At 40.8% G+C, this 22,077-nt stretch overlaps 2 protein-coding genes across 25 annotated transcripts in view; one reads left to right on the top strand and one right to left on the bottom strand.

Annotated features, from left to right (window-relative positions):
* The window catches only part of SENP8 (SUMO peptidase family member, NEDD8 specific), a 57,982-nt gene extending 52,696 nt beyond the window's left edge, over nucleotides 1-5,286 (bottom strand). For 2 of the 6 annotated variants that reach the window (XM_054240464.2, XM_054240465.2), the window contains exon 1: nucleotides 3,743-4,594. In XM_054240464.2, the coding sequence (XP_054096439.2) occupies nucleotides 3,755-4,435 (681 nt within the window). In that variant the 5' untranslated portion in view covers nucleotides 4,436-4,594 and the 3' untranslated portion in view covers nucleotides 3,743-3,754. Of the gene's footprint in view, nucleotides 1-3,742; nucleotides 4,895-5,121 lie in introns of those variants that run through there. The other 4 variants (XM_035259125.3, XM_035259124.3, XM_078333575.1 and 1 more) reach the window with 4 other exon arrangements.
* Nucleotides 4,007-22,077, top strand: part of MYO9A (myosin IXA) — a 284,781-nt gene continuing 266,710 nt past the window's right edge. For 15 of the 19 annotated variants that reach the window (XM_078333531.1, XM_035259099.3, XM_035259096.3 and 12 more), the window contains exon 1: nucleotides 4,076-4,521. The gene's annotated coding sequence lies outside the window, so the exon portion shown is untranslated. Of the gene's footprint in view, nucleotides 4,048-4,075; nucleotides 4,522-22,077 lie in introns of those variants that run through there. The other 4 variants (XM_078333528.1, XM_054240463.2, XM_078333527.1 and 1 more) reach the window with 1 other exon arrangement.

Here is a 22,077-nt window from a genome sequence, read left to right as displayed (position 1 = left end):
CTGCCAATGAATTCTCTGTTTAAAAGACCTGTTTTCCCTAATACAGAAGGTGGTAATGGTGGCCTCTCTGAGAACCTGGTTCTGGAAGTTAATTTTACAGGACTCACTTGAATCAGTAATACCTGAACCCGAAATTCAATTTTTAAATTTTTTTAAGATGGGGTTTCAACATGATGGCCAGGCTGGTCTTGAACTCCTGACCTCAGGTGATCCATCCACCTCGGCCTCCCAAAGTGCTAGGATTACAGGTATGAGCCACAGCTCCCGGCCCCAAATTCAATTTTTTAGAATATGTTTAAAGAGTATATAATTTGGGTACTAGCTGGATTTGAGTAGTAAATTTTTATAGTGTGGTATTGATCAGTTTCAAAGGAGATAGGTTGCCTGGGCCTTGAAGACTTTCCATTCTTTGCTAATGTGTTTAAACTAAACTTCTTTCCTATCCAAGAAGTTTAAGGGACTGGCAAAGAGAAAGGAGTTCTGACTTTTAAAAGTCAGAAATGTAGGACTCACAGGTATAGATGAAATTTGACTGAGGAAAGCCTTGGCAAGATCTGTGAACTTATACACGTGGTAAGGCCATTGCTTTATTAGAAGTATTAACAATATCATTTGTAATACAAAAGGCTGGGCTAGCCTCTTGACCACATAAAATGTCAACTGACTCCCACACTGGGGTATATATTCCTGTTGAAAAGTGTGCAATTTAGTCCAATGTATATTACTCTAGACTGGTCAACACATTGCAGAAATAAAGCAATTTAGCAGACTCTCTACAGATCACTTCAAAAATTTTTTTTTGACACAGGCTCTTGCCTGTCACTCAGGCTGGAGTGCGGTGGCATGGACACTGCACCCTCGACCTCCTGGGCTCATGTAATCCTCCTGCTTCAGTCTCTCGTGTAGCTAGGACCACAGGCATGCCTCACTATGTCTGGCTAATTTTTTCTTTTTTTTGGTAGAGACAGGGTCTCACTTTGTTGCCCAGGCTGGTCTTGAACTCCTGGACTCAAGTAAGCTCCCTGCTTTAGCCTCCCCAAGTGCTGGGATTACAGGTGTGAGCCACTGTACCTGGCCCAAGAGTCCATTTTTTAAAAATTAACTTATTGGTCTAGTCTCTTCATTTCTATCTTCTCTTTTGATTATCTAACCTACACATTATTCCAGATTTTCAAACAGAACTCTAATCACATTATTCTACTCCAAAAATTTTAACAACCCTCCATTGTCTACCAAATAAACTACAAATTACAGCCTGGCATTCAATGATTTCTACAAAAATAGCCTCTATCTTTCCTGACTTACTTTCTGGCATTGCTCCTACAGATAGATACTTCCACAAGATCAGTCCCTCTGCAGGCCCTGGTTATTAGGAAACAGTGGGATAGTACTGGTTGCTGCTCCAGAGATAGAGGAGGAACAAAAGAAAACAGCCAGCTCCCCATCCCAGCAGAGAGGTTGGGAAGTGAATACTGCTTCATCATCTTTCTGAAAAATAGATTTGATGTTATGTTCTTGCTTAAAATCATTACACTGAGATATTTTTAAACTTAGAATCTATAGACCAGGATGTGGCTAGAATATCAGGGTTCTGTGAACTTTGGGAACAAAATTGCATCTTTGTTTTCAATAATCAGTAGTCAAAATTTAGCATTTTCTTCAATAAGTGTGGACCATAAACTACAGTATTAGCACTCCCTATGTCTTTGCTACCAATGGAAATCTGTTATTTTCACATCACATTAAAGTTGCTGCAGGCATTTCAAAAACATAATTTATAGTCATCACTGCTTAGAAATTATATAATTAGACCTGCTACTATATTTTATTTAATGCATAAAGTGCATATATATCACACATTTCTTTTAATATTTTAAAAACTTAAAAAATAAGTTTCCTTTATATTACTATGTATTTTATTTTATACATATAAGAACATTTTTCTGAGACTGAGTCTATAAGCCGGACTGCCAAAGAGGTCCACTGGGTAAAGAGGTTAAGAACCTTTTTCATACTTATTAATTGCTTATGGTATTCTATAAACTCTTCAGCATGGAATTCAAGACTCCTCATAATCTGTTCACACCCACTTTATCATCTTCATCTATGCCCCACCTCTACTTTCCATACTATGCTCTAGCCATACTACACAACGACTCGCTCTTACTTGGGGGCAGATAGACAGGTTTCCGGATTAACTCTAGTTAATAGACAGCAGCTATACACTGTCTTGGTCTTTACCTCATACAGCTTCTCTGCCTGCCAAGTGAATTCTTTGTTTAAAAGGCCTATTTTCCCTAATACGGTAATTTTCAATCCTAATAGAGCTGTATTTTAAATATCTTTACATGTCATTCCTGACTTAAATGATTAATAACAGAAAAAGATCCTAAATTGGCAAGGAACTTTATGTAGTAATTTCTAGGGGAGTGAAGGTTAGTCTTTGCATCTCATACATTGGCTTAGCTCTGAATGTTGGTCTTTGCATCTCAAACTGGCTTAGCCCTGATCATTTTGGGGACAGAAGTGGGGATGGCCTTTGAGTGGTAAGGCTGGAGACAACAGCTGACCAATTCTGGATGAAAGGGAAAGGGACAAGTAACTAAGCTGGATCTGATAAACACTGAGGAATAAACAGTGCTGAAGGGAAAGACAAGAGTGGCTCCTTCTCCCATTTCCCAGACCTGTTAATTCAAAACATAACGCTGCTCAGGTTTCTCATTCAATTTCCAAGCATCTCTGTAGCTAAATGACCTTCATCTTAATGTTACAGAGCTAACTCCCTCAACTTCCTTCTGTCTAGTTTAGTGGGTCTCAATGTTTAGCATTAGAGTCATCCGTGGATCTTTAAAACAGTACTGACACCTGGCACAACCCAGAATTTAATTGGTCTAGAGTGGGGTAACAGTATTGGTTTTAACAACAAGTTTCCCAGGTGATTCAAATGCACATACAAGGTTGAGTTCCACTGGTGCTCTTGATCTTACAAATTCCCTCACCGTCGAATAGTCCACTTTTTGGTTCTGAGTCTTCTACCTATACAGAAAACTTTTCTGAGGGTCATATTCTCGTTCCTTTCTCTCACTTTGTAACGATGCTTTTTTAATGGGAAGTCTACACCAATATGGTTTCCATCAGGTTTATTCTACTTCTCTTTTTACCCTTTCAGACCACCAATGTCTCATCCTTTTGCACCCGTTACTCTCTCTGCTTTTACTTCCTATTTCTTTGACCAGGTACTGATTAACGGCCTTTTAACACAGTCCTCTAAAAATAACCCAAAAGTCACCCTGGAAAGGTCCTCCTCATGTTCTCCTACTACACAATCAGGGACCCCTCTTCTGTGCGCAGACAGCATCCTGTGCATTTTTCTCTATTATCACTTTATTGTACTACCACTGCAGATTCTCTTACGGTCTCCTACATAACTTCAAAAAGCTGAGGCTTATTTTATTCGCTTCGGACATTCTGGAACCTAAGGCATAGAAACCACTCAGTGACAGTCTGAGGAATGAATGGAAACGAGGACTTGGAAACCGAGGTCGGGGCGGGGACAATGGGGGGGGGGTGAGCGGAGAGGGCGTGAGTGTTTGAAAACGGGCGGGGGCTGTAACCGACGGCACTGAGAATCCAGGTACAGAATCGGGAGGGGGCACAGATACGCCAGAGTCTGAGTGGGCAGGAAAGCGATCCACTGCCGGGACAAACTGAGACAAACCGAAGTGGGGAGGAGGCTTCTTACCTGCCTCGGGCCTCACCACCCCAACCAGCCTTCAAGCACCTCGGTATTAGCCGGAAAGCGACAGCTACGGTCGCAAACCCAGAGTTTTCTTCCCCAACATTGCGACATCCCTCTCCAGTAGAGGGAGAGTCTAAGGCTGTTTCCCGCTTTGCCGTAAGGTGAGGCAGAAAAATTTGGGCGGGGCCGCCTGGGGCGTAGGAAATGGGGCGGGTCCGCGCAAGCGCAGGCTGTACTCTTCGATGCCGTCACGTGCGGGGGCGGGACAGGGCGGGGCCGACCCAGGCTGGCAGTAGGGGGCGTGGGAGGTAAGTGCGCGCGCGCCTGCTCGCCTGCAGCCGAGGAGTCGCGCGGGGCGGGGCCGTGTGCGCGGGGTCGGGGACGCGCGGGCCGAAGCGGACAAGGGACGCGGCGACGGTTGTCTGTGGCTGTTGAGAGAGTACGGGCCAGCCAGGACCACGAGAGGCGGCGGTGGAGGCAGTAGCTGCACCGGCAGAGGCGGCCGCAGCGGTTGAGGCGGCGGTCCAACGCGTGCTCTCTGGGCGGGGTGCGGCGGGGGATGTGCCTGCCCAGGCCGGGCGGAGTCACTCTGACAGGGCGGGGGATGCGCAGCGGCCGCTCGCCCGGACCCTGAGGCGGCTGGGCCCACCCTCCCGGAACCGTCCGACCTTCGGTGGTCCCGGCCTCTGCTGCCATCTCCGGCCCGACCCTGGGGTCGAAGGTGGGAGGCAGCTTCCGCAGAAGAGGAGGGGGCTGCGGTGGCCACCGCGGCGGAGCCCGAGGTAAGACCCGCCCAAGCGCCCAGCGGCCCTACTGCCCGTCCCGGCCCACGTCTTAGCCTCGCTCTTTGGCTCTGGTCGGGCCGCCCCGCCCCGCCCCAGCAGAGACGCCCCGCGAGCTGGTCTGCGCTGAGCCTCCCAAACACCCGATCAGGATCCCGGATCCCCGGTAGACCCCACCCCCCGTATCTTCCATTGGCCGGGCACCATTCCGGTCCTCGAGCCTCCCCGGAGATTCTTTCACGGTCCCCCAACCCAGCAGACCCCATTAGAAAGAACCCTTCAGAGTCCCTTAGGACTCTTAATGGAGCTCCAAGACTCCGTTACATCCTCCCTTGGGCTGACCTGATCACAGTTCCTTAGAGTCTCGACCGCCCCCTAACCCGTTGCGTCCTCTAGCTGCCCCTCGCCCTTCCCTTCTTAGTGGACCCCCTCCCAGCTCGCTCATCGCCAAGCCGACTAGCGCTAACCCTAGCCATCAGGGCTTTCACATAGCCGCTGTCATGGTGCTCTTACTCCCGGTAGATGTGATGTCAGCCCCTCTAGATACCGTCGCAGACTCTGGCCTCTCTCCCACCCCCGACTGTACCCTCTGTCACAGACCTCTCCTCAAGCAAACCTTGTTATCTTTCTCCTCAGTCGCGATCCTTTCTTTGGTCGAAAGGGCTTTGCCATGAAATCCTGAGGGAATATTTGCTTAACCTAGTGTATTCCCGCCAGTCTGGCTTTAGGGGACCGACCGAGACCCATGTTGGGAGGGTTTGGGCTGAAAAAGCGGGAGACAGAGTAAAGTTATGGAAGCATGGGGCCGGTTGTGTGCGTGCCATTATAAGGTCACAGAGCCTGCGCCTCGTCTTGTCTGTTACGTAGAACGTGTGAGGTTGTCCAGCTCTGACGGTTTAGGGGCCTCTGTAAGGATTAAATCACGTTACGCTAGGGAATATAACTGTCTTCTTGTAGTATTACTTTACCTCCTTGTCGATTGCTACAGATACTGGACCTTGTTTTTTCTTTCTTTCTTTCTTTTTTTTTTTGAGGGATACTGGGGATCATTTTTGGATTCGTTGTCTTTGGATTTGCTAGAAAAATAAGATTTGTAGCTTTCCTTAATCCCTGAATACTTCGATGTCAGTTTAATAAAAAACTGCTGCTGCCTGGCGTTGATGTCTTGTTTCTCCAAGAAGCAAGTACAGAAATCATGCAGTGTTCACTGAGGTCATTACCACCGCAGCCTTCTCAGTAGTCGTAAAATGTTGAATAAAATGTTTGTTGAAGTTGAGCTCCTGAGCTGTCAAGAAGGAAATGTAATGCTGCATCAAAAGATCAGTACGTGATTTTAGTATTGGTGTAAGGATGAAATGTAAAGAGGTCTTCGTAGTCATACTTTAAAATTTTTTATTGTGTGTGTATCAGGAGGAGAAAATCACATTAAAATTGCAGATAGTAACTAGACGTAAAAGTCAAAAGTTTCTGTTCCTCCTTCATTCTCTGGCCACCCATTTTCTCTCTTTAGAGGCAACCGCTATTTCCAGCTTCATGTGTATCCTTTCTGTGATACTTCCAGAATATATAAACCTATACATTTATATTTTTAAGACACTATACACAAATGATTGCATACTTTACACTCTATACATAGCCTGTTTTTTCACTTACTACCACATCCTAGAGATCATTCACTAACAATACGTGTGGAAGTGCTTCAGAATACTGGCTGGATAGTATTCTGTTTTTTGTGGATTGGAGGTTATTTTTGGTGTTCTGCTTTTACCAACAATGCTGCGTGCTTTTTCTTTTAAATGTTTCTGTGGTTATGTATGTTTAAATAATTTTGTGATTTGAACAAAATTCCTGTTCTTTCATGTTGAACTTACAAAAATGACGTAACTAAATTTCTCGTTGAACCTCTGAGCTTACACTGTGATTAGCTGTGATGATGATTATAACATATATCAAATAAATTATTGAAGGATTTTAAAGCAGGGGACTGGAATAGTCAGATGTGCATTTTAAACTAGTCATTCTGGCTGTAGTGATGAGGGTGAATTGAAGAGTAGAATAAGGCTAAAGGCAGGAGTATTAGGGTAATCCAGGCAAATGGTGAGACTGGATCTGAACTTGGGTATTGGGAGTTGATTTGGTGATTTTATTATATTTGGGTTGCCGAGAAGTTGCATAGAGGATAAAATCTTGGTTTCTGGCTTGTGCCTTTCACTGAGGTGGGGAATCCCATGAAGGAGTGGGATTTTATTTTTATTTGGTCTAGGAGGGATAGGGGGTTAATTTGTGACATGTTCAGTTTGGGTGACTATAGTTCTGTCAGATGTAGATGACCATTAGGCAGTTGGATTTGTGGCTGAAGCTCAGTATCAGGTTCTGGGTTGATACTAATAGATTTTGGAGGCAAAATCATGTAGATGGGAAGAGAAAAGGTTTTAGGATGGAAACCTAACATTTAAATTACAGGTAGAGTTAGAGTTGAATGTTTAAATTAGATGATTAAGTCCCTTAAAATCTTATTCTAGTTTAAGCATTAACAGTGAGATTCACCATCTAATATATGAATTTTTAACAGTTATTTTCCCTTAGTTATTTTAGTAGTATATAGTTTCTGGTAGAAATTGGGTAAACTTAGATTTCTTTTTTTTTTTTTGGAGACGGAGTCTTACTGCCCAGGCTGGAGTGCAATGGTGCGATTTTGGGTTCACCACAACCTCCGCCTCCCAAATTCAAGCGATTCTCCTGCCTCAGCCTCCTGAGTAGCTGAGATTACAGGCATGCCTGTAACCACTATGCCTGGCTAATTTTGTATTTTTAGTAGAGATGGGGTTTCTCCATCTTTGTCAGGCTGGTCTTGAACTCCCGACCTCAGGTGATCCATCCACCTCGGCCTCTCAAAGTGCTGGGATTACAGACTTGAGCCACTGTGCTTGGCCAGTGTTTTTAAAAAGTACCTCAATAGAAGTTAACGATGTAAATCCCATCTTTCCTAATCATTTGGTTTATACTGCATGGAAGTTTGTTGAATCTTTAATAATTGCAGAGAAGTGTAGGAGGTTTGAAAATATGGTTTTCCAAGAATATTAAGGTTTTTAGTTGGAATGATTTTTAGTTATATTATCAGTTTGAAATAAATATTAGTCAAAGACTTCAGACTTTTCAGACATTTTAAAAACCACGATATTGACTTAATGTATTGTTTCCTAAATCTAGAACTGCTGTTTAGAGTGCTTGCCTTTGCTCTAGACCCCTGTAAAAGCACCACCTAATGGACATCACCACTTTGATTCACATTTCACAAACACATCAGTTCAAACATTTAGGAAACAAAACTTTTCCTGCCTGTTTTTCCCCCAAAAGAGTGGGGAGAGAGCTGAGAGACAGAAACTGCAACAAAATTTTTTCTTCCTCCCGATTTCCTGTTTTAATTAATGATACCACTCTTTCCTCATGAAACCTTCAGGAACCTGGGAATTGCCCTCCACTTCACTCTGTGCTTCACTGCCAACATCCAGTTTGTCACTAAGTCTTGTACATTTTCTCTCATGAGTTTCAGGTCATTCCTTATTACATTTTGTTGCTTCTACCTTGTTTTAACTCAGAATATCTGTTTGTTGGGCTTCTGTAATGCTGAGTGGTCTTCATGCCTTCTGTCTTCTGCCTCTTGTCATGCCCTCCAATTCATTCTCTTCACTGCTGTTGGAGTAAATGTTCTAAAATGCTCTTTTAGTTAGGCTCTTTCAATTGCAGGGAAAGACTCAAATTACCTTAAGTAATGAAGTGCGTATTGAAAGGAATCACACACAGGGGAACCCAGGAAAAGTTAAACAACTTACTCTCAAGAAGAACAAGAACCTAATAAAGCTGAAAGCAGAAGACAGACTTCACTCCAGTGCTCCATTGTTAACTTGTCCTAGATACCCTTTCTTTCTCCTCCAGTTCTTTCTCTCCTAGCTTTTTTCTCTTAGCTTCTGTTTATTCCTAATTTCTGTTCCTTATAACTACTGTGTGACCCCCATGCCAGCATCTTGCTTCCTGGCTCTGATCATTTTAACTTCAGCTCCTGTTGATAACCTCTTCCTTTTCCCTAGGATTTTCTGATTTGAATTACCAAGAAACAATTACTTTGGTTTGGCTTCTTTCTCATTGATTGCTAGCAAGTCTGTGTCTCTGTGTACTTAGGGTATGCCACCACTCTTGGCCATTTAATGTTGATTCTGTGTTTGTATATATATATGGGTATGGGGAAAGATCGTAATGTTGGAAAGTATGGGGCAGTGTGCAGGCTAATTTACTACAAAATAGGGTTGTGAACATGGCCCACACCAGAATTGACATGTATAGTACAGATAAAAATCAAATCATGTCCTTTCCTATTGAAAAATCTTCAGTGATGTCTCATTGCTTTCAGGATAGAGTTTAAACTGTAGCATGGCATGTATATGAGATCATTCATGATCTAACTCCTAATTCTCTAGTTGTTTTTCCCTTACTCTCTTCCTTAAATTCTTTAATCAACTCTTAATGACTTCAGGCTTTCTCTCAGGTAACGTGCTCTCTCTCTCTTGTCTTTACATTTGATGTTCTATTTTTCTAATTTCCACTTTCCCGTTTCTTTGCTTGGCTAATTTCCGTCTGATCTTTAGGATTCAGTTAAGGCGTATATTCTTCAGGAAGCTTTCCTTTACCCCTTTCAGATTAAGTTAGGTACTACTGTTGTGTGTTCCTGTAGCACATAGTAATTACTTCTATCATAGCTCTCTAATGAAATTGCTGAATTACTTGTCTGTTTTCTTGACTAGTGTTTAACTACTTTGGGAAGATGGATGGTATCAGTACTCTTCAGTAAGACAAGTTTTTAGATAGAGCATTTTAAAAATAAGTTTAAAAAATTAAAAAAAATAGACAAGATCTCATTATGTTGCCCAGGCTGGTCTTGAACTCCTGGACTTGAGCAATCCTCCCGCCTCAGCTTTTGAAAGTTCTGGTATTACAGGCATGAGCCACTGTGCCCAGCCTAAAAATATAAGACTTTATAAATTATAAATTGTACAGAGAGTACATAGCTCATAAATATATAGCTCAGTGAATTTTTACTAAGTGAGCATACCAGGGTAACCAACACCTACATCATGATACAGAATATCACTAGAACTTTACAAGCTACTTCATGCCCTCTTCTAGTCACTGATTCAGCTCATAGAGGATTTAATTACATGGGAAACCTTTAGCATTTCCATAGCTATTTTTTGTCTATCTTTAGACATACGAAGTATATAGGTATTAGAATTTTGATTCTTTAGAAAGAACATACATAATTTATGTTATAGAAATAATTATGGCCAGGTTTCATACAATAGACAAGTTCAAAATAACATACTACCACTAAAGTTTATTTGTGAGATGTTATATTTAGGTAGGTGTTCTTGTTTATACATTTAATATAATTTTGGAGTGGCAGAAAATAATATGATAGAACAAAGTATATTTGCTGAAAATAGCCTATGAATTATAAGTGGTAAATAAGCTTGGGGTAGATAGGTACAGTAAACATGTAAAACACTTTCCAAGTAGTGTTATGCCTCTGGGTTTTAATGTGAATTATGTTGCTGGCATATTTTGGCAGTGGGGTCATCCAGCGGGCAACTGAAGTATAATTTTACATGTACAGTTAGGAACGGAGTAGCTATCCTGTCATAGACAGCTGGTTTGCTAAAAATTGTGGGTTTTTTTTTTTTTAATTAGCCATAATTTTGGCATGTACTTCTTCTCGGTTTTGATTTTTCTTACCTGTAAGATTATGTAGCTGTTGGAGTATATAACTGTATTTAAATATTCCTTTTCCTTAGATAGGCGTTTATATCTGTGAATTTTAAATCCAGTAAGTGGAGAGAATATGGATTCTCAAACCTAGATTTCTAACAGACCTGGATTCAAGTTCTAGCCTCATAACTTTTGAGATGTCATTTATGGGCAAGTCCATTAACATTTGTGAGCTTCAGAACATTCATCTCTCAAACGGGGATAATTGGGAGGTGGAGGTAGAGGTGGAGGCGGGAGGATCACTTGAGCCCAGGAGTTTGAGACCAGCCTGGGCAACATAGGAGACCTTGTCTCTACAAAAATGATTTAAAAATTATTAAAATAGCTGATTGTGGTGGCATGCCCCTATGGTCCCAGCTACTTGGGAGCCTGAGGTGGGAAGATCACTTGAGCCTGGGAGGTTGAGGCTGCAGTGATCTGTGATCATGCCACTCTACTGTGCTGGGCAACAGTGTGAGACCCTGACTCAAAAAAAAAAAATTGGGGATAATATTTGCTTCATAAGACTATCATTGGAGTTAAAACATTTTATGTAAAGCAGCAAGCATGTAGTAGGTACTCAGTAAGTCTTTCTTTTCCCTCTTGTATGTCTATTTCTTGTTTTATTTATTTTTTTGAGATAGTCTCTTTCTGTCACCCAGGCTGGAGTGCAGTGGCACAATATCGGCTCCCTGCAATCTCTGCCTCCTGGGTTCAAGTGATTCTTGTGTCTCAGCCTCCCTAGTAGCTGGGCCTACAGGTGCATGTGACCAGGCCAACTAATATTTGTATTTTTAGTAGAGGCAGGGTTTCAGCATATTGACCAAACTGGTCTCGAACTCCTGACGTCAAGTGATCTACGTGCCTTGGCCTCCCAAAGTGGGGGGATTGCAGGTGTGAACCATTGTGCCCAGCCTATTTCTTATGTTTAAAATAAGAATTTTAAGAATTTCACTGTGTAGCATTTAGAATAAATGGCTAATCAAAGTTTGTTGCTGAAAGAAGCAGATATTAGGACAGTCTACTTGCTGTCTTTCAAGTGTGATATTTTTCAGTTAGAATATTTCTTGTGACATTGGGGCATGTTAAAAAATTTTTGAAAAGTATTGCAAAGAAGTGCTTCTCTTCATGTCTAAGCATATAAGCGTAATGTATTTTAGAATGTATTTGATTCAGTGTGAGTTATCATAACAAAATGTGTCCTGTTTGCCAATGACAAACATTCCTTAAATAATTGACAGATTTTAGTACTATTGCTGTTTGTAGTATGTAAGTATTTGTTTGAAATCTGTTTACTTTTATTGATCGGATGATAGTGGGCTGAGTAATCTCTGGAATTTTCTTTTTGTTTTTTTCTTGAGACAGTGTCTCACTGTATTGCCCAGGCTGTATTCAAACTCCTGGGCTCAAGCAATCCTCCCACTTCAACCTCATGAGCAGCTGGGACCACAGGTGTGTGCCACTACGCTGCCTGGCTAGATTTTTTTTTTTTTTTTTTGATGTAAGGGAGAAAGTTTTTCAGGTAGACTGTGTGGGCATTTTTTTTTTTTTTTTTTTTTGCCTTATTTGCTTTTTTTTTCCCCCTGTTGCTGGCATATTTTGGCAGTGGGGTCTCGCTCTGTCACCCAGGCTGGAGTGCAGTGGCGCAGTCTTGGCTTACTGCAACCTCTGCTTCCTGGGTTCAAGTGATTCTTGATTCTTGTGCCTCAGCCTCCTGAGTAGCTGGGAGTTTTTTGTATTTTAGTGGAGACGGGGTTTCACCACCTTGCAAGGATGGTCTCGATCTCCTGACCTTGTGCTCCATTTGCCTCGGCCTCCCAAAGTGCTGGGATTACAGGCGTGAGCCACTGTACCCAGCCCCTACTCTTTTATAACTAAAATCTTAAAGAAGCGGAAGAGTTGGAAGAGAACACTAATGTCTGTCAACTAGATTCAAAAGATAATGTTATGGCATCTGTATTTGCTTTTTGTTCCCTGTGTGATTGTATATATTTTTGCAGAACCTTTTGAAAGTAAGTTGTGGCTGGGTGCTGTGACTCACATCTATAACCCCAACATTTTGGGAAGCCGAGGCAGGTGGATTACCTGAGGTCAGGAATTCAAGACCAGCCTAGCCAAGATGGTGAAAACCCAGTCTTAACCAAAGATGCAAAAATTAACTGGGCATGATGGTGGGCCTCTGTAATAATTCGTGCCTGGGAGGCGGAGGTGGCAGTGAACTGAGATTGTACCATTGCACTCCAGCCTGTGTGGCAAGAGTGAAACAACACCTCAAAAAAAAAAAAATGTTGCATGTATCGTGACAAGTTTACTGCAAAATACTTGGTATATATTTCCTAAGAAGTAGATATTTTTCATTTCACCATATGCCATTACCAATATCTAAGAAAAATAATACCCTAATAACTTTTAATACTGTTTATATTCAGATTTTTCCTATTGTCCTGAAAAATGGTTTTTTTCAAAAGAGAGCTCAGTTAAGTTTTTTTGCATTTGATTTTATTATCTCTTTTTAGTCTCTTAATCTAGGAAGTTCCTTCTCACATTTCTCTTCCCTATGACATTAAAATTTCTTGGAAGAGACCAATCATCTTGTAGAATGGACTGTTTTCTAGAGTTTTCTTATTGTTTCTTTGATTTTTTAACTTGTTCTTCTTGTCCTTGTATATCCTGTAAACTGGAAGTTATATTGTAAAGGATTGAACAGATTCATGTTAAAAAGTTTTGGCAAGAATACTTCATGTTGTATGTCATGTTGTATATTATGGGAGTTATATAATGTCAGCTGTCCTATCCGTGATACAAGTTTGATAGGTTTAAGGTTGTGTTTGCTTATGTCTTCATTTTAAAAGTAAATTTTTCCTTCTGTTATGTACAATAATCTGTGGGTCTGATACTTTGGTACCATATAAATATTCCATTCCTCAGTATTCCTTCTGTAATAATTTTAGCATCCTTTTTTGATCCTTAGGTATTTAAGGATTGCAAAATGGTAATTTTCCTAATTCTATAATTCTTTTTCATTTATTAGCTATCATTCTTCAGTTAACAAGAGCTTTGTAACCTTTATCAACTGGGAGTGAACAACAGTTGATTAAAAGAGAACAGTAAATTAAAAGAGAACAGTAAATGCTTTATTTTTTCTTAATTTTTAGAGTGAGGATTTGTGTAATAGTCATCTACAGTATGAATTTGTCGTTGTTGTTTTTTTGAGGTGGAGTCTTGCTTTGTCGCCCAGGCTGGAATGCAGTGGTACTATTGCAGCTCACTGCAACCTCCATCTCCTGGGTTCAAGTGATTCTTCTACCTCACTCCCCTGAGTAGCTGGGATTACGGGTGTGCACCACCACACCCAGCTAATTTTTGTATTTTTATTAGAGACAGGGTTTCACCATGTTGGTCAGGCTGGTCTCGAACTCCTGACCTCATAATCTGCCTGCCTTAGCCTTCCAAAGTGCTGGGATTACAGGTGTGAGCCACCGCTCCTGGCACAAATCAGTTTTTTAATGGGCTTATGAATTTTTGTTGTATGAAAGCCATTTGTAGACTTTTTTTTTAATGCTCTAATGGTCTCAAATAAGGTCAGTGGAATGCATTCAAACAGGCTTCTGAATTATTTTTTCCTGAACCCATTAGTCTTTGAGTGATTCCTTACTTTTGGGTACAAGATATCTTGGCTCATCATGGACTTTTCCTGCTTTAGACTTGGAATCAGCAATTGCTTCAAGAAACTTGGCCTTCTTACAGTGGAAGATTGTATTTATTTGTATATTTATTTACTTTTTAATTTTTTTTTCCTTTTTTGGGATGGAGTCTTGCTCTGTTGCCCAGGCTGGAGTGCAGTGGCACAATCTTGGCTCACTGCAACCTCTGCCTCCTGGGTTCAAAATTACAGGTGCACACCACCATGCTTGGCTAATTTTTGTATTTTTAGTAGAGACAGGGTTTCACTGTGTTGACCAGGCTGGTCTCAGACTCCTGATCTCAGGTGATCCACCTGCCTCAGCCTCCCAAAGTGCTGGGATTACAGATGTGAGTCTCCATACCCTGCCGAGGATTGTATTTAGAAACCAATATTTAGATGCTAAGTATGCTGCTTCTTATTGGGCTCTCACTGAGGCTCTGACGGGAGAGAGTAAAAACGATGATATCATCTTGATAATTCTGATTCAAATTTAACATTGTGGATTTCTTCCTTTTCTCCCTACGCCTCTTCCTCTTCCTCCTGTTGGTTTGTGAAATTATTTTTGTTTTAATCCCTTTTACATTGAAAATCATAGTTTTTATTAACATTGATGTATTTGTTTTTTCTAAGTATTTATAAAATGGTTTCAAAAATATGAAACTACTCAATGAGACTCAAAATTTCTTTGCATTTCTTTTTGTCCTTAGACTGTATCCTACCAACAAGGTACCCACTGTAAGCAGTACTATGTTCAGAAGCCATTTGAAATCATGATTTTCTCAGTTTGATTGTTAACCAATTTGATATACTTGTTTCATTTTAGGATTTTGCTTTTCCCGTTTTTAGACTTAATTTGGCTGGGTGCTATGGCTCACGCCTGTAATCCAAACACTGGTTTTTCACCATGTTGGCCAGGATGGTCTTACTCTCTTGACCTTGTGATCCACCCGCCTCAGCTTCCCAAAGTGCTGGGATTACAGGCATGAGCCACCACACCCGGCAATCCAAACACTTTGGGAGTCTGAGGTGGGAGGTTTGCTTGAGCCCGGGAGGTTGAGGCTCAGTGAGCTGTGATTGTGCACTGCACTCCAACCAGGGTGACAGAGTGAAACCCTTTTTCAAAAAATGATAATAAAAATAAACTTGATTTTATTCTTTGAATATGTAAAGCACTTACATAATTCAGGAAGAGAAACCATATAAAAGTTATACTTAAGAATCTTATTTTCTTTGTTTTTAGAGATTGGATCTTGCTCTGTCATCCAGGCTGGAGTGCAGTGGCATAATCATACGTTGCAGTTTTGAACTCTTGGGTTCAAGTCATCCTCCTGCCTTAGCCTTCTGAGTAGTTAATACTATAGGTACATGCCACCATGCCTTGATAATTATTTTTTTTTAAATTGCATTTTATTTTAGTAGGGATGGGGTCTCGCTGTGTTGCCTGAACTCCTGGCCTCAAATAGTCCTCCTGCCTCGGCTTCCCGAAGTGCTGAGATTACAGGCATGAGCCATTGTGCCTGGCCAGGAGGCTCATTTTCATCCCCATCTTCTTCATCCTGTTTTCTCACTCCTTTATAGATAACCATTTTTATAAGCCTTTGATTAATCATTCTAATATTTTTCTGTCAAAAATAAAATATATGTATTCTCATTTCACATATCAAAGGTAGCATACTGTGTATACTGTTTTGTACTTTTTTTTCACTTAATATATTCTGGAGAGGACTTCATATTGGTATATAAGATGTTTCTCATTCTTTTTTATGGAGACACAATATCCTATTATATGGATGTACCATAGTTTTATTCAGTGAGTTTGGTTCTGAAGGGTATTTGCATTTAATATTTTGAACTATATATAGGTAATACATATTGCATAAATTGATTAGAACTAAAGTATTCCCACCATTTCAGGAGGTCAAGGCAGTAAGATTGCTTGAGGCCAGCAGTTTGAAACCCGCTTGGGCAACATAACAAGACCCTGTCTCTACCAAAACAAACATAAAAACTGGCCAAGCATTGTGGTATGTGCCTGTGGTCCTAGCTACCGGTGAGGCTGACATGGGAGGATCACTAGAGCCCAGGAGTTCGAGGTTACAGTGAGCCATGATGATCATGTCATGGTAGTAGTCCAGCAACCTGGGCAATAGAGCAAGACCCTGTCTTTTAAAAGAGAAAAAGGGAAAAAGAAAAAGTTTCTTTCCCAAGTAACTGAGAAGGAGCTGATTTTTTTCCAGAAGAGTCTTAAGGCTTTCAGAGGTATATTTGTTCTATTTCGTTGCTGAGAGGATTTTAGGAGAAAAACAGTAGATATATTTTGGTATGGTACCTGGGTCTGAAGGGACAATAGATGATTTGCTGCTTTATTTCACTGTCTCCTGGCTCCTTGAATCATTAGAACTAAAAAGCCGATATCTTGGATGTTTTCATGTAAGGATACTTACATTCTGTCTTCACTGGTTTTTCTCTCAAATTCCCTTCTTGTGCATGTCTTATGTACCATTTCCCCTTACCTTTAACCTTTCTTCTTTCTCCTTTTTTTGGTCTTAAATTTCAGATTATATATAGGATTCTAAGCATTTGATGCACAGCTTCTTACAGTATCGTAGGGCAGAACAGAGGTATGCTATGAATGAAAAGAGAAAGAGATCAGGAAAATGCTAAAGGCAGAGGGAAGGTTGCCTATTAGGATATAAAGAATTCAATCTCTGGGCTTGTAGAATGGGAATTGGGTTAGGGAATCATTCAGATCTAGCTTGTCTTTTACTCCGTTTAATCAGAATGGAATGTGTTTCATTTATTGGTCAAAATATTTGAGCACCTATCATGACCAACTTCCTCATGCGTAGGCACTGTGGAGGACACAAAACATTTTATAATTATGGTGGCTTTTTAAAAAAATGCACTCTAGGGACCAGACTTATATTGGCATATATTAAATTACCATAGTAGTCATATGCAGTTGTTATTTTTCCTTTTTGTTCATAAACTGATGCTCCCTGACTTATAATGGAGTTGCATCCTGATAAACCCATTGTAAGTTGAAAATACTGCAAGTTGGCCTGGCACATTGGCTCACACCTGTAATCCCAGCACTTTGGGAGGTCAAGGTGGGCGGATCACCTAAGGTTGAAAGTTCGAGACCAGCCTGACCAACATGAAGAAACGCTCTCTCTCCTAAAAAAATACAAAAAGAGCTGGGCATGGTGGCACATGCCTGTAGGGGAGGCCGAGGCAGGAGAATCCCTCGAACCTGTGAGGTGGAGGTTGCGATGAGCCAAGATCGTGCCTGGGCAATAAGAACAAAACTCCGTCTCAAAAAAATAAAAAAGAAAAAGAAAATACTAAGTTGAAATGCATCTGATACACCTAACCTACCGAATACAATAGTTTAGCCTAGTCTTCCTTAGATATGCGCAAAACACGTTAGCCTACAGTTGGACAGAATCATCTGGCAACACAGTATGTACTCCTGAGGATCAGTTGTTTGCAAGTGCTGCCGCTTTCTGCTGCTTTCTGCTGCTGCCCAGCATTATGAGAAAGTATTGTACTGCATATTGCTAGCCTGGGAAAAGATAAAAATTCAAAATTTGAAGTATGGTTTCTACTGAATGCTTAGAGATTTTGCACTGTTCTAAAGGTGGAAGTTGTAAGTTGAACCATCATACGTTATGGACCATCTATATACATGAAAATGTGTAAAACATTCAGTTTAAAGGAAATTACCAAGTGAATGTTAGTGTTGTAATTGCCCAGGCCAACAAACCAGAAGTGCTTCCCTCCAACCTCACCACCCCTTGTCCTTACTGACATATTCCCCTCAGTGAAGGTAGCTATTATTCTGATCTTTGTGACAGTTTTTTGCTTTGCTTCATAATTTTAAGTCCTACTTATACATACTTAAACAATATAGTTTTCCTTGTTTTTAATTTCATGTGAATATAATACTATGTGTATATTACATAATCTAAAAAATTAGTTCAGTATTATATTTGTGAAATTATTCTCCGTTCTTCTTGCTGGAGTGCAGTGGCGCAATCTCTGCTCACTGCAACGTCTGCCTCCTAGGCTCAAGCGATTCTTGTGCCTCAGCCTCCATTTTTCAAGGGAAAAATGTTCAGCCTTTCCTCATTAAGTATGCTGTAGGCTTTGTTAGATACCTTTCATCAAATCAGGGAAGTTTCTTTCTGTATTTGCTGAGACTCTGTTAGAGACATGAATAACTACTGAATTTTCTTGGATTTTTTTGAGATGTGGTTGATTATATTGATTGACTTTCTGATATATCTGTTATTTCTGGATTCAGTGTTGAGAGTGCTCACCATTGCACATGGAACTATCGCATTTGTTATTTCTGATGTGTAATTTTTTTGTATCCCTTTTTCCATTACTGATCCCTTTTTTTTGTTTTTGTTTTTCTTTTTTTTTGAGACGGAGTCTTGTTGTGTCTCCCAGGCTGGAGTGCAGTGGCTCGATCTTGACTCACTGCAGCCTCCACCTCCTAGGTTCAAGCAGTTCTCCTGTCTCAGCCTCCCAAGTAGCTGGGACTACAGGCACACCACCAAGTCCGGCTAATTTCTATATTTTTAGTAGAGACAGGGTTTCACCATATTGGTCAGGCTCGTCTCATGAGGCACCGCACCCAGCCTTGTTTTTTTTGAGACAGTCTTGCTCTTGCTCTTGCCTACATTGGAGTGCGGTGGTGTAACCATGGCTTGCTGCAATCTTGACCTCCTAGGCTCGAGTGTTTCTACCACCTCGGGGTCCTGAGTAGCTGGGACTACAGATATGTGCCACCAGACCTGGCAATTTTTTTTTTTTTTTTTTTTTTATACAGGGTCTCCCTCTGTTGCCCAGGCTAGAGTGCAGTAGCACCATCTTGGCTCATTGCAGCCTTGGCCTTCCAGGTTCAGCTGATTCTCGTGCCTCCCGAGTAGCTGAGACTGCAGGTGTGCACCACCACATCCAGCTGATTTTTGTTATTTTTTAGAGATGGAGTTTCACCATGTTGGCCAGGCTGGTCGAACTTCTGGCCTCAATTGATCCATCTTCCTCAGCCTCCCAAAGTGCTGAGATTACAGGTGTGAGCCACTGTGCCTGGCCTGGACCTGGGTAGTTTTTGAAAGTCTTTGTGGCGATGAGGTCTTGGCTATGATTCCAGGGTAGATCTCGAACTTTTGGGCTCAAGTGATATTTCTGCCTCAGCCTCCCAGTATTGGAGTAACAGGTGTGAGCTACTGTGTCTGGACTCTTTTTTTTTTTCCTTAATTATTTTTGCCAGAGGTTTGCCAATTTATAGTTTTTTTTTTTGAGACGGAGTTTCGCTCTTGTTACCCAGGCTGGAGTGCAATGGCGCAATCTTGGCTCACCGCAACCTCTGCCTCCTGGGTTCAGGCAATTCTCCTGCCTTGGCCTCCTGAGTAGCTGGGATTACAGGCACGCGCCACCATGCCCAGATAATTTTTTGTATTTTTAGTAGAGATGGTATTTCACCATGTTGACCAGGATGGTCTCGATCTCTTGACCTTGTCATTTATTTTCTAACCAATATATCATCATAGCAGTTTTTTGAGATGGGGGATCTTGTTTTATCACCCAGCCTGGTCTCAAACTCCTAGGCTCAAGTAATCCTCCTGTCTCAGCCTCCTGGCTGGCTTGGGCCATAGGTGTGTGCCACCACACACACCTGATCACTTCTGTTATTTCCTTCTACTTTCTTCAGGTTTATTTTGCTATTCTTTTTATCTTCTTAGATAGCTCTCTAATTTTTGTTTTTGTTTTTTCCCTATTGTTTAGGGTTATACATTTTCCCATGAAGTATTGCTTTAATTGTGTCTCATAAGTTTTAAAATGTAGTATTTTTGTTATTTCAAAATATTTTTCATTTACTTGTGATTTGTATTATTTAGGAGTATATTTTAAAATCTCCAAATACATGACAATTTTTAATATGTTAGTTATCTATTGCTGCATAACCAGTTAAGCCCAAAACTTGGTGACTTATTATCCTTTACGGTTTTGGTGGGTTAAGAATTCAGGAGTGGTTAAACTTGGCATTTTTGCCTTAGTTACTTTCCATGTGGGTTTTTCCATGAAACTTTTTAACTGTTGTCAGGGCATCGTCAGTGGATTACTGAGAGAGAGAGAGAGAGAGTGCGAGCATACCAGATAGAAGCCATGTTGCCATTTATGACTTAGCCTTACTTCTGCATTCTGGCGATCCAAAGTTACAGAGCTCCATTCATGTTTGAGGAGGAGGAAGCATAGGGAAAAGTGTCAAGTCACACTGTAAAAGTATATTTGGGACAGGATATATATGGGTGTGACCATCTTTGAAAGCTACATTTGTTATGCCCACTCATCTTTTTGATAGTGATTTCTATTTAGTTGTTTTTAGAGGACATGATCTTATGGTTTCAGTGGCCTTTTTCTGCTGCTGCTGTTTTTTTATTTTATTTTATTTTATATTTTTGTGTCATCATCTCAGTCTTTTTCCTGGATCTCCAGTTTATATAAAGGCATACTTCTGATATATTTAGGTTCAGTTTCAGGTGACTGTAATAAAGCAAAGATTGTAATAAAGTGAATATTGCAGTAAAGCAAGTCATGTGAAACTTGTTTTCTGATTGCATAGAAGACTTATGTTTCTACTGTATTATAGCCTATTAAGTGTGTAATAGCACGATGTCTACAAAAATATACATACCTTAATTAAAAATGCTTTATTAAAAAATGCTAATAGTTATCTGAGCCTTTATTGAATTGTAATCTTTTTGCTGGTGGAGGTTCTTGACTTCATGTTGATGACTGCTGACTAATTAGGATAGTGGATGGTGAAAGTTAGAGTGGCTGTGGCAATTTCTTGAAATTAGACAATGAAGTTTGCTGCATCAGTGGACTCTTCCTTTAATGAAAAGTTTCTTTGTAGCATAGAATGCTGTTTGATAGCATTTTATGCATAGTAGCACTTTTTTCAAAATTGGAGTTTGTCCTCTCAAACCCTGCAGCTGCTTTATCAACTAAGTTGATTTAATATTATAAATACTTTGTTGTCATTTCAACAGTATTCTCAGCATCTTCACCAGGAGTAGATTCTATCTCAAGAAACCACTTGCTTTGGGCATCAATAAGAAGCAACTCATCATCTGTTCATACTTTATTATGAGATTGCTGCAGTTCAGTCACATCTTTAGACTCCATTTTTAATTCTGCTTATCTTTGTTTTCACCACATCTGTAATTCCTTCTTTTACCGAAGTCTTGAATCCCCTCAGTTCCATCCTTGTAGGTTGGGATCAACCTCTTCCAAACTCCTGTTAATGTTATGTTAACCTACTCCCATGAATCATGAATATTCTTAATGGCATCCAGAAAGGTGAATTCTTTACAGAAGGTTTTATGTTTACTTTGCCCAGATCCATCAGAGAAATCACTATGGCAGCTAAAGCCTCATGAAATGTATATTTTAAATAATAAGACTTGAAAGTTGAAATTACTCTTTGATCCGTGGACTGCAGATGGATGTTGTGTTAGCAGGTGGGAAAACATTAATTTCCTTGTACAGCTTTATCAGAGCCTGTGGGTATCTAGGTGCATTGTCAATAAGCAGTATAGTATTTTGAAGGAATCTTATTTTTCTGAACAGCAGGTCTCAACAATGGGCTTAAAACATTCAGTAAACCTTGCTGTCAACAGATGTGTTGTCATCCAGGCTTCGTTTTTCCATTTAGAGAGCACAGGCAAAGTAGGTTTAGTGTTTTTGTTGTTGTCGTTGTTGTTGTTCCCTGAGACAGGGTCTCACTGCTGCCTAGGCTGGAGTGCAGTGGTGTGATTTCAACTCACTGCAACCTCCACCTCCCGGGTTCATGTGATTTTCCCACCTCAGCCTCTTGACTGTCTGGGAATACAGGCCTGTACCACTATGCCCGGGTAATTTTTTTTTCTTTTTAAATCAGTCTTGCTCTGTCATTCAAGCTGGAGAGTGCAGTGGCACAGTCTCGGCTCACTGCACCCTTCACCTCCCGTGTTCAAATGATTCTTCTGCCTCAGCCTCTCAAGTAGCTGAGATCACAG

This window comes from Callithrix jacchus, chromosome 8 (assembly GCF_049354715.1).
Source record: "Callithrix jacchus isolate 240 chromosome 8, calJac240_pri, whole genome shotgun sequence".
Lineage (NCBI taxonomy): Eukaryota > Metazoa > Chordata > Mammalia > Primates > Cebidae > Callithrix > Callithrix jacchus.
Note: the sequence above shows the minus strand (reverse complement) of the source record. Positions and strands in the feature narration are given on the sequence as shown.